The sequence below is a fragment of the Sciurus carolinensis genome, chromosome 4 (assembly GCF_902686445.1).
Source record: "Sciurus carolinensis chromosome 4, mSciCar1.2, whole genome shotgun sequence".
Classification (NCBI taxonomy): Eukaryota; Metazoa; Chordata; class Mammalia; order Rodentia; family Sciuridae; genus Sciurus; species Sciurus carolinensis.
Genome location: NC_062216.1, coordinates 129368490 through 129380962, shown reverse-complemented (window position 1 = coordinate 129380962; position 12473 = coordinate 129368490). Strand labels below are relative to the sequence as shown.

Here is a 12473-nt window from a genome sequence, read left to right as displayed (position 1 = left end):
AGGGAGATTGCACAACTTCTGTGGGACACTAATATAGACAAGAAGGTGCAGCACAAGATTTTTTTTCTATTAAAAAGAAAAACAGCAATTGAAAAACATTAAAATCAAGAGCTACCCCGGGCCAAAATGTAAGTTGGTATGAGAAGCTTTCAGTTATGAGTGGAAATGTATGTATGCAAATATAGTCAGCCCTCTGACTCCATTGTGTATTACAAATATTTGGAGGAAGAGTTGTGACTGTTCCCAACATATACAGAGTTTTTCTTGTCATTATTCCTAAACAATATAGTGTAACAACTATTGACAAAGCATTTACATATTATTAGGTATTGTAGAGATCTAGAGATGACTCAGCGTATACAGAAGATGTACACAGGTTATACACAAATACTACATCATTTTATATGAAGGACTTGACCAACCATGAATTTTGATATCCTGAGAGAAATGGCCCAGAATCAATGCCCCTCAGAAACTGAGGAGCACCTGGACATAGGAAAAAAGACTAGAGGAAAAACAGCAAAGTATTAATGACAAATATCTCAAACAAGTACTGTTGTAGGCTGGGGATGTAACTTCATGGTAGAATGCTTGCTTAGCATGCATGAGGCCCTGGATTTAATTCCAAGCACCATGAAATAATAATAAAAGTAAAAATGTTAATTTAAAAGGCTTTACATAAATTTATGAAAGAAACTTCTTTAGTGTGTTCATGGAAAAGTCTGAGTAATAATAGTGGCTAGTAATAATAGTAATAATAGCGGCTAACTCCTCTGTGCAGCTACAGTGTTAAGCATTTCACGTAGAATAACTCATCTGATCTTCTCTACAACCTTTAGAATTCATTGCTATTATCATTCCCATTTTAAAGGTGAAGACTTGAGGATCTATAACTTGCCCAAGATGGCGCAGCTGTGCTTCCGGCCCTTTCCGCCTGAGCACGCAGCCTCTGCACTGCACTGTCTCTGTATTTCCATCACGCTGAGAATAGCATCTCTTTCATCACTTTGTTCCTTGACATCATCGTCTGTCCCAGCTTTCCTGTGGGTGGCCCGTGTGCTACTGTGCTGGTCTCTTGGTCTAGGGAAGTTCTTTAGAACTGAAAGAGTCTCCCCTGCGGCATCACAAACAGTGGCTCACCCCACAAACCTTCCTATCTATCTATGCCAAAGGCAGGGATAATCTTCCACTTTTCAGACCAAAGAAGGCTCAAACCCAGCTAAGAGGATTTTGATGTATTCACTTATAATTTGATGTTAAGTCAGGACTCTGTAAACACAATTCTTTCCTATTTGAAATATTTTTAGACAACAGAAACTTTATGTAATCCAGTAAAGGAATATACTACACATACATTCAAAATAAGATATTAAACACAGTAAAAGAAAGATTATCGTGTTATTTAATGAATATTGAAAAACAACATGAAATAATAAATCCAAGGTCTTAAAATGTAACTCCAAAAATGGGCTACTCTATAGACCTAAATGTGAGAGACAAACATTAACACATTTAAAAGAAAACATAGATGTAAATTTTTGTGACCCTGAGTTAAGAAATTAGTTCTCAGATTTAACAGCAAAGCTACAAAAGAAAAAGTAGATGTATTGGAGTTAATCACAATTAAAGGCTTTCATGCTTGAAAGAACACCACCAAACTAGTGAAAAGACAACCCATGAAATGGAGAAAATATTTGCAAATCATATACCTGATAAGGGTTGAGTATTCAGAATACACAAAGAACCCTTACCCTATAACTCATTAATAAAGAGACAGCACAACTTAAACATGTGCAAAGGAGTTGAGTAGAAATTTGCACAAAGGTGTACAAAACGCCAATAAGTATATGAAAAAACATTTAACACTATTAGTCGTTAGAGAAATCCAAATCAAAGCCACAATAAGACACCACTTCATAATCACTGGAATGGAAATAATCAAATAGACAATAGTGAGGATATAGAGAATTGGAACCCTCAAACGTTTCTTGTCGGAATGTAAAATGGCATATGTAGCTGTGAGCTGAGGATGTATCTCTTTAACAGAGAGTTTGCCTAGTGTGTGGGAAACCCTGGACCCACAAAAAATAACAACAGTCCCCCCTGCCAAAAAAAAAATAGTGTAACTGCTTTATAAGTCAGTTTTATAGTTTCTCAAAATGTTTAACATAATTACCACATGATCCAGCAAATTCTAAGTATACACCCTAGAGAAATGAAAACATGTCCACCCAAAAACTCATTCATGGATGTTCATATCAGCACCATCCATAATGATACAAAAGTGGAAACAACTCAAATGTCCATCAGTAGATGAATAAACAAAATATGATATAGCCATATGATGGGAATATTGTTCAGTCATTGAAAGGAATGAAATATTGATATATTTGGAAGAATCCTGAACACATTATGCTAAGTGAAAGAAGCCACTCACAAAAGGCCACACATTTATGATTCAATTTATATAAAATGTATATAAATACATTTTATAGGCCAATCCATAGGCATGAAAGTAGATTAGTGGTTGCCAGGGCCTGGGAAAGAGGAATGGGGAACAACTGCTGATAGATGTGGGGTTTTCTTTTGGGGGTGATAAAAATTATGTCATGAAGTTGGTTATGGTGATGTTTTCAAAACTCTATGACTACTAAAAACTATTGAATAGTACAGTTTAAATGAGTGAATTATTTGGTTATGAATTATATTTCAATAAAACTGTTAAAAACATAGGGTTGAGAATGAAACTCAGTGGTAGAGCATTGGTCTAGCATTCAAAAACCTTATGTTCAAACCCCAGCACTGGGGGTTGGGGAGGAAGAAAGAAAGAAAGTCAAACTGGGTCAGGGGTACATGCCTGTAGTACCAGCTACTCAGGAGGCGAAGGCAAGAAAATTGTTTGAACCCAAAAGTTCAAGGTCAGACTGGCAACATAGAGAGACCCTGTCTTGAAAGAAAAAAAAAACCTACTTTTAAATAAAATAGCATCTTTATCTGGTTGACAAACATGTGGCTTTTATCTCAGGTGCTCCAAGCTTCATATACAAAGTCCAAAATTTCTTTATAAACTATGTATCATTAACTTCAAAAGTTAATGAACTCTTCCCTTAGCTGGCCTGCCTGGGACAGGATAGTAGCCAACATTTCTTCCATTTCACCTTCTCAGTTGCATATTCGAATTGTACTTTCGATAACATTCCCTGGGAGATACAGTCTCAGTCGCTCTTTATTGGTTCTCTTCCACTAATTTTCCCACCTGGCTTTGTTCTTCCCACCCGTATTGCTGCAGAGCCCTTGTTTGGAGTCATCGAAGGTGTGAGTGCTGGCCTGTTTTTAATTGGCATGTTGGTGGCTCTCATTGCCTTCTTCATCTGCAGACGGAAAACGAGGTGAGTCAAAGGTCCCTTTGGTGACAGGGCCCACAACGTTAGAGATGTAGCTGAAAAAGCCCTTTAGCTTAAAAAGTAAGAAGGAAAAATAATTTCCCTAGGTTAAATCTCCATTGTTTTCTCAGTGGAAACAAAAGTCACAACATAAAACCATAACTCCCTTTTCATCCCCCTTCAATGAACCCCATGTACCATTGATGAATTTGGTCCTTACCAATAACTGAGAGGTCACCAGTAGCCGTATTTAAATATGAAATAACTCCTTTTATACAGGAAATAAAAATTTTTGTTGTTGGTTCATGTCCTCATGAAGACAGAGATGTTTGCCAATTGCATGCCCAAGTGCTTTTCTGAAATATCCTGAAAAATCTGGTTGACATCACCATTTCATGGCTTGTATCTGTCATCCTAATTTAAGAAGAAATCCAAAAGAAGAAAATAGCATGTGGCCCCATGGTCCTCTTCTGTTAGTGGTTTTTTTTTAATATGGCACAATGTGCTCTCTTATAGTTGTCTGGCATCTGAGGTTTACTGGTTTGGGAATTTTTTTTTTTTTTTTTAAGAAAAGTTTTATTGAGAGTGTGGGAAGTGATTATGACCCGTCGCCAAAAACCAGGAGGCAGAGATCTTCAGTTATTATAGGGATCTGTTTCTAAGTGAGAAAGATCCACTTTTTAATGTTCCTCCCCTGTTCCTCCCTCAAAGAGATGTTGGCTGAGTGCAAGATACATGAATACTGAAAAATCCACATTTGCACAAACATAGACAGCCTTACCAAAAATGGAAAAAATATTGTTCAAACCAAGTATGATGATCAGAATAAAAATCCTCTGCCTTACATTTCAGCCATGGTCGAGAAAGGCCCTCTGCCCGCCTGAGCATTCGTAGGGATAGACCATTATCAGTTCACTTGAATCTGGGCCAGAAAGGGTAAGTGCCACATATTTTTTTTCATTTAATTTATTGAAAAATGGTTCTGTGTGAGATTTGCTAACAAGGTCTTTCTTCTTTTGGCTTCTTCACAGTAACCGGAAAACTTCTTGGTAAGAGCGAACACATTAATTACTCTATTATCTGCTCTTGAAATACAATGCAGTTTGGTTATGGCATTTCCCCTTGCCTTCAGTAATTTTCTTTTCCTTTTGTTTCATTTTTCACTACAGTCCCATAAAAGTAAATCAGTTTGAAGGACATTTCATGAAGCTGCAGGCTGACTCCAACTACCTTCTATCCAAGGAATATGAGGTACTACTCAGGTGCAGTGAAGCCTTAACACCCCTGGTTCTTAGCAGAATTTCCCTTCTGACCTTTACTGTGGAATCAGAGGCTGATTGGACTCGGGAGTGACAATGATGCTTAGGGTCTCAGCTGAGTGTTTTTGTGCTTGAAACCATTCCTTGCACAATAAACCACCTAATCTCAGAGCTCCAGAATAGCACAGCAAACCAAGTCCTACCAGGATCAGATGGTAAGAAAGGATTGACAAATGTCGAATGCAAACCTAAAACCATCCATTATCCAGTCTGGCCATTTGCTTGACTGGAAAACAACATGGTTTGGCAAGAAGTGCCCAGGCTTTGGATTTGATCTCCAGTTTTGCCGCTGGCGTGACCCAGAGTACATTAGTTATCCTGTCTAAGCCTCATCTGTAGGATGGTGATAAGAACATTCCCATCTGGGGCTGTGGAAGGGATCAGAGCTAGTACGTGTGGAATAGTAGGCATTTCACAAGCAGTAACTACTGTACTAGTGTATGTGGTTTGATATTATTATGTATCTCAAAGTCTGTGTAATTTGCCTTATTCTAGTTCATATTTTTCACTTTTAAACTTATTTTTTGACCTAATAGGACTTAAAAGACGTGGGCCGAAACCAGTCATGTGATATTGCACTCTTGCCAGAAAATAGAGGGAAAAATCGATACAACAATATATTGCCCTGTAAGTTTTGTGTTGAAATTTGTAACACTGTCTTCCTCTAGCCATTTCTGCTCTTTTCCAAGAATAAAAGAGGGCTAAAGAAATATGGTAGAGCTGGATATGGAGGATCTCAGGCTCTAGATGACTTTAATAAGGAAGGACTTGTATGTTACTGCACTTCTCTCCAGAAGGATAATGACCATCTTAAATTCTGGCTCTGAGAGGACTCTTCTGCTTCTGTCATTTCCCTGTGTGGACCTGCTATTTCTCTTTGGTGGCTGAGAACAGCAATGGGGTTAACAGCAGGGCTCTGACATCAAGGTGACTTAGGTTTTCTTAACAAAATCTCTAGTTTATAATTTTAAATATATATATCCTTACCCCACTAGGCAAAGGAGCAGAAGAAGATAGTCTTTCTGGATTGTATTTACTCCATCAGTGAAAGGGAGTGGGCCACTCCACTAGGCCAGTGTCATTAGCATTACAAAGGAAGATACAGTTGGAACTTCACATTGTCTCCTGTGCCTGATTGTTTATGTGCCACCTGTGCAACTTGGGGCTAATTAATTATCACTTCAGCAGTAAACTGGAGATAAAAACACTTCCCTTATGGCTGTTGTAGGGATCAGAGATAAGAGACATCAAATACCATACACCACATAAACAAAAAATCCACCCCAACACACAGCAACAAATCTCTCAACAAACTTCCTTCCAGATGATGCCTCAAGAGTGAAGCTGTCCAACGTAGATGATGACCCATGCTCCGACTACATCAATGCCAGCTATGTCCCAGTAAGTAGCCCCTGGGCCTGGGATGAAACTTTGACAGGTAGCTACACTGGAAATGCCTCTCCTCTTGCATGTTCCCTCTGCTCTCAGGTCTGGAACATTTGTAGGTTTGTAGAAGACCATGTCTGATTGCCATAAAATGCAAGCAATTCAATTCCATCACTCTGAGCCCCATTTTTCACAATGACCATAGTAACATGGGATGACCATCAGCCCAGGATACATTTCCAATGGTTGTTTTCTCTGCTGCCCTTTTGACAAGATTCCTGGAAGATGCACCTCCAGTGCTGCTTCACTAGGGAAGTCAACCTTGTTATTTGAATTTTTGAAAACCACAGACATATCTCCAAGGTTGTGTCAAACCTTTGGACTGTGATTCTAGCTAGTATTTTGCCAACTTCCCACATTAGCACACTGCAGTGGAAGAAGTTTTAAGGGTCAAAGTTGAATCCCACTTCTATCCCTCGCTGGCTCTGTGACCTGTGTCACGGCCATTTCCTTTTCTGCACACTTAGGGTAATAATATTTACTTTAAACAATCATTCATTCACTCAGTAAACACCAATTAATTAAGTGCTAACCATAGATCAAACACTGAACTGTGTACCAGGACAGGATAAGACGAGATCCTGGCCCTAAAGGAACTGTCAGAACAGGAAACTACAAGGCAGTGGCAGGAGAAACTTAGAGCTGTGCTTCTCCAACATTACCACACATCAGCATCATCCAGGGGTCTTGTTAAAAGGCAGTCAGCCAGCAGCACAGAGGTGGGGCCTGGGATTCCGCCTCTCTAACAAGCCCCTGTGTGATTCCATGACTGGTAGCCTGAGGTCCACTCTCTGAGTAGCTAGAAGGTAGAGGTTGCCACAGATCATTGAGGAGGAGAATATCACCCAGTGAAGAGAAAGAGAAAGGAAACTCAGTGGGAGAGGCACCATGCTAAGGATACATAGTCAGATGAGAAGAAGAGTTTGGGTAAGTGGGGTTCCCAGTGGCAGAGGTGACCTAACATGGAGACTCTGCATCTAGATGAGGAGAGAAAGCAGCTTCGACGAAGATTTACAGGTAATTCTGCATTGCTGGAGTGCAGGTTGAGTGAGTACAAAGATCCTAGCCCATAGAATTATGGTAAGTATTAAATAGTATCTGTGGAAGTCCTGACCCACTGCACACTGTATGGTGGCACTCCAACAAACAGTGGTTTCTCCTGCATAGCTGGGAGCAGTGACGCACGCTGTCATCCCAGCAACTCAGGAGGCTGAGGCAAGAGAATGGCAAGTTTGAGGTCAGCCTAAGCAATTTAGAGAGAACATGTCTCAAAATAAAAATAAAAAGTGCTGGGTATCTAGCTCAATGGTAGAGTGCCCTGGGTTCCGTGACCCAGGGACACACACACACACACACACACACACATACACACAAGCTTCCATTTCTTGACATCAAATTATTATATTATCGATTATCCCAAATGACAAAAAGTAAGTCCCTCAAACAGTTTACACACAATACACACGCAATCACATAATTGAGGTGAAGTGTTTTCTAGATCACTGCCTGAGTCCTCCAATTGCCTTTTAGAATAGACCCAGCCTGATTAAGGGAAGTTTAGCTCTTAACAATAGTTCAATGTTCTGGCCTTTGTCCTTCCTGCTTTCAAGCCTTGACACTTGTGTAAGTATCTTTTTCTCAAGTCAGGCGCCTGGCAGAGACCTCCAGATCATCTGATCTGCAGAGCTAACTCTTTGTTTACAGTTCTGAAGAGGTCCATTGTTTCCAGCTCTCCATATTGTAAATTCATCTGCAGGGCAACAACTTCAGAAGAGAATACATTGCTACTCAGGGACCACTTCCTGGCACCAAGGATGACTTCTGGAAAATGGCGTGGGAACAGAACGTTCACAACATTGTCATGGTGACTCAGTGCGTGGAGAAGGGCAGGGTGAGTGAATAGCCCTCCTGACTTCCCACCTTTGCTTTTCACCATCCAGATAGAATTCACTCCCTCAATCCAAAGCTGTACCCCATGAAACCAAGTAGAGCTGCTTGAGAATGTCCTTAGTTAATGAAGCCACTCAGGTATAAAAGACTCTAACAGGAATTCCAGGTGCTCCCTAATTCTTGTTCTGGGTTTGAAGTTTCAGTCAAAGCTTTTCCATGTGAGGACTGGAATTGTCAGAATGGCCATGACTCAGAAAGAGTGCCTGGCCTCATCTGCTCCATCCTTCAGAGCAGCCAGATAAGAGAGCCCACCAGAGTCAAGGGACCTATCCCTGCTCTCAAGAGCAGAGGTGAAGCAAAAATTATCTGGACAAATCATGCAAACCTCTTGTAGAGCAATTAAAATCCTCTCTTTTATATGGTTACTTTCAGGATTATAAGAGAAATTACATTTGAAGTACTCAATAAATATATGTTGGGTTTCCAAATGTCTCTTAGGTCATTCATGCTGGAGTGAGACATGTAAAACTAGCTTTGTTTGATAAATATAGAGACACATATTAACTATATGTATTGATGGGGCAACTAGAAATATGTTCATAACCATATAAATATGTTCGTCGTATATAAAACATAAAAATGTATTCTCTTTACACCATAATTACTAGAATAAAAGCTATGCACACAGTATTCGATATACATGTCTACATACACAAGTACATAGTTCTAACAAATACACATAACTTAAAAAACATCCATTTACAAATAAATGTATAAATGCTCCAAAGCAAAATGCAAAAATAAATATATAAGTGTCCACAGTCCCCTCCTTTATTTGCACATGAAAAGACAAGCTTCGCTAACCATTCTGACTTCTCAGAGATCTCTTGGCACATGGCCTACTCTAGAAAAGTGATAAAAATATGAACAAAACAGGGCCAGGAAGACAATGCCTTCCTCTGCTTGACTGAATCATTCTTCAAAAAGAGCAATAAATAAATTGTAAGTCCTGGTTTATCTGCTAGTGGGACTGGAATGCTGAAGAAATCAATAATAATTACAAAAAAAACCTCGAGCCACAAAACACTATGCTGGAGAGGTGAAGGAATCCAGGTGGAGTGGGGAGCGCCTTATGCAATGTCTGCTCGTCCCTTGGAGCAGACCAGCTGAGCACCGACCTTGAGCAGGTTAATTGCTCTGATTGTTTTAGATCCTGGATTCCTAACTCAGGAAAGCACTTAGAGGAAAGTCCATGTTCACACAGGAGCTGTTTCCCAACTCATTTTTTTTTTTTTTTTCTGTCTTGTCATCTTCTAGGTAAAGTGTGACCATTACTGGCCAGCAGATCAGGACTCCCTCTACTATGGGGACCTCATCCTGCAGATGCTCTCAGAGTCGGTGCTGCCCGAGTGGACCATCAGGGAGTTTAAGATATGCAGCGTATGTTAGTTTGCTTCACTTCATTCAATCACCCTCCTTGGAAAGATGGAGATCTGTGACTCTTACTTTTGCTGGTTCCTCTCTAGCTGTAATTTCAGCCCATTCAAATTCTCACGTGGCACCGTTGTCAAATTTGAGTTTGCAGTGGGTCACTCCTCTTATTATCCTGCTCTCTGCTCTCACAGGAGGAGCAGCTTGATGCAAACAGACTCATCCGTCACTTTCACTACACAGTGTGGCCAGACCATGGAGTCCCAGAAACCACCCAGTCCTTGATCCAGTTTGTGAGAACTGTCAGGGACTACATCAACAGGACTCCTGGTGCAGGGCCCACCGTGGTGCACTGCAGGTACGTGACAACCGAGGAGACAGTAAAATGGCATCCCTAGGAGGACTGTGCCCCAAAGTCTGAAAAAAGGCGCAAACGTGGGGAATGTGGTGGGTGGAAGTTTGTCCGAGCCAACCAGCCTATCCAGCCCCTGGAGGATTTCTTACCTCCTTCTTCCTTCCAGTCTCCAACCTCATTCTCCTTCACTGACTTCTCCTTTTCCATTTTCTTCACCTCCCACCTCTCTCCCCCTCACTTTCCATCCTTCTCTGTCCCTCTTGTTCTTTTTCCTACTGTATGAAATGCAAAATCCTTAAGTGATTTCCCAAGGCCCAGCTCACCTTCCAAGTTCTCCACAAGTCCCCTCCCACTCCAGCTGGAATGCGACTATGCATACTTATCCTTGCCTCCTGCCATCCTCACTCCTTGGAGTGGCTTTCTCTCTCTCCTCCACCTGTACAAGCCTCACCCATCCTTCAGGAGCCCTGTTCTAGGCTTCATCCCTGTCTGCTAGCATGTATTTGTCAATGCTGCTACAAAAAAACCACCACAGACTGAATAACTTATAAACAATAGAAATTTACTTGTCAAGTTCTGGAGGGCGGGAAGTCCAAGAGCAAGGCGCTGACAGGTTGAGTATCTTTAGAGGGTTCAGTCTCTGCTTCCAAGACAGCACCTTCCTGTTGTGTCCTCCAGAGGGGAGGATGGCTTTGTCCTCACAGGAAGGAACAGAAAGGCAAAAAGACCTAGGTAGTGTCCTGCAGTCCTTTTATAAGACACAAATCTCATCTATAAGGGTGGAGCCCTCAGGTTCTAAACACCTGCTAACAGCCCCATCTCTTAATATTGCACTGAGGATTAGGCTTCAACATGATTTGTGGAGGGGACACAAACATTCCAGCCCCAGCGTAGCACTTGCCATCTGCAGACCCAATTTTGCTCTTCAATTTCTGTCCACTTTAACTTCTCTTTGCTTCATACAGTCTGTCCATAAAATCAATTTAACAAGCGCTCTCTCTCTCTCTCTCTCTCTCTCTCTCACTCTCTCTCTCTCTCTCTCTCTCTCTCACTCTCCCCCTCTCTTTCTCTCTCACTCTCTGGGAGCCTGATGTTTAGCTAATTAATGTTTGCAGCAACACTTTGATAGCCCTAACTGAATGGCACTAATAAATAAAGAGCGGGGAATTGCTACAGTAAGAGAAATGTCAAGTGCACTAATTTTCTCCCAATCAGCACAACACCCCAGGAGCCCTGAGTTTATCTATCATTGGAATGCCAACACTTTTAATGGGAATGTGAGGCACTCAAGGACTTCCTGCTTTCCAAAGAATGACAGGCATTTCACCCAGGACCACTGGAGAACTGTTCTTATTTATCTGATTGTCAACCTACATAATGACCAGAGGGAAATTCTCCAAAGAATAATAATCATTGTCTGGGAACAGCACAACATTACAGTGGGAAATGTAGCATAGCGAACGATGGGTGTATTCCAAGAGGTTGAAGTATGCAAAAGATTTTAAGGAAAGAGAGAGAGATTTATATATGCTTCTTGGACACAAAGGTCACTGGTCTTGGACCAGAGGCAAGAGTTGATATCAACATTTGGTACAAGTTCCATTACTGGACAAGTGTCCTGTCCAGAACATCTTATCTGAATTACTGCAGGCTTAAAGAATGTGAAAGATAAACTTTGTTACAGAAATGGGTGCATACCTACAAGGTGGACAAAGCATCAGGTGCATGTGGACAAGAAGGAAATTCTTGTGGGACATTGGAAAGTTATTGAGAAAGAACATATTATTGGGCTGGGGTTGTGGCTCAGTTGTAGAGTGCTTGCCTACCAAGCATGAGGCACTGGGCTCAATCCCCAGTACCACACAGAAAAAAACTAAATAAACAAAATAAAGGTTTTGTATCCATCTACAACTAAAAATTAAAAAAAAAAAAAAAGAACATATCATTAATGGGCAGGCATGAGTTCTCCCCATCATCCCTTCAAAACTCTAATTTTGTCTGGGTTGATGAGGATGGTTTAATCTTGGTATCAGCAACTTGCACAGCATCAAAAATCTTCAGATTAAACAACCAATTTGGGGTACAGTTTGGCAGTCGCTGGCAAAATTCCAAGTGCCAATACCCTGTAACCAACCCAGCAGAGAACTGCTGGCATCAACAGAGAACTTCTAGCATCAACCCTTGATTAGTCGCCACCTGTGTGCGTAATGATGTTCATTGCAACACACTTTTTGATAGAGAAAAACTAAAAATGATCTATAGGAAATGGATCAGCAGTGGCTGATGAATTCTTAGAGACTGATTAAACAAAATTAGATCTATATATAGCAACATGGACAAATCTCAAAACAGTATTGAGTAGAAAAATTGACAAAGAATTCATAAAATGTGTCAGCATTTTAGTAAAATTTTTGAGACATAAAATATATTATTTATGGATCTACCTGTATGTAGGAAAAGTATAAAAACACACATGAACATGATACACACCAAGTGCATGACGGTACTTACCTTTGATGGTGTGGGGGATGGCGGAGGAGGAAGGGAAAAGAGGTAGATGCCAGGACTCTAGGTTATGTTTCTGAGAGAAAGAACATTCCTGTATTCTCCCATGACTTGAAAGAGAAAAAGAAAGGTCATGCCATAGTC

At 40.7% G+C, this 12473-nt stretch overlaps 1 protein-coding gene across 2 annotated transcripts in view; it reads left to right on the top strand.

Annotated features, from left to right (window-relative positions):
- Ptprb (protein tyrosine phosphatase receptor type B) overlaps positions 1-12473 on the top strand; it is a 116747-nt gene that overhangs the window by 91841 nt on the left and 12433 nt on the right. For both annotated transcript variants that reach the window (XM_047549121.1, XM_047549122.1), the window contains 9 exons: positions 3290-3389; positions 4236-4319; positions 4415-4432; positions 4553-4634; positions 5239-5329; positions 6027-6103; positions 7905-8039; positions 9356-9478; positions 9664-9827. In XM_047549121.1, coding sequence (XP_047405077.1) covers positions 3290-3389; positions 4236-4319; positions 4415-4432; positions 4553-4634; positions 5239-5329; positions 6027-6103; positions 7905-8039; positions 9356-9478; positions 9664-9827 — 874 coding nt within the window. The remainder of the gene's footprint in view (positions 1-3289; positions 3390-4235; positions 4320-4414; positions 4433-4552; positions 4635-5238; positions 5330-6026; positions 6104-7904; positions 8040-9355; positions 9479-9663; positions 9828-12473) is intronic.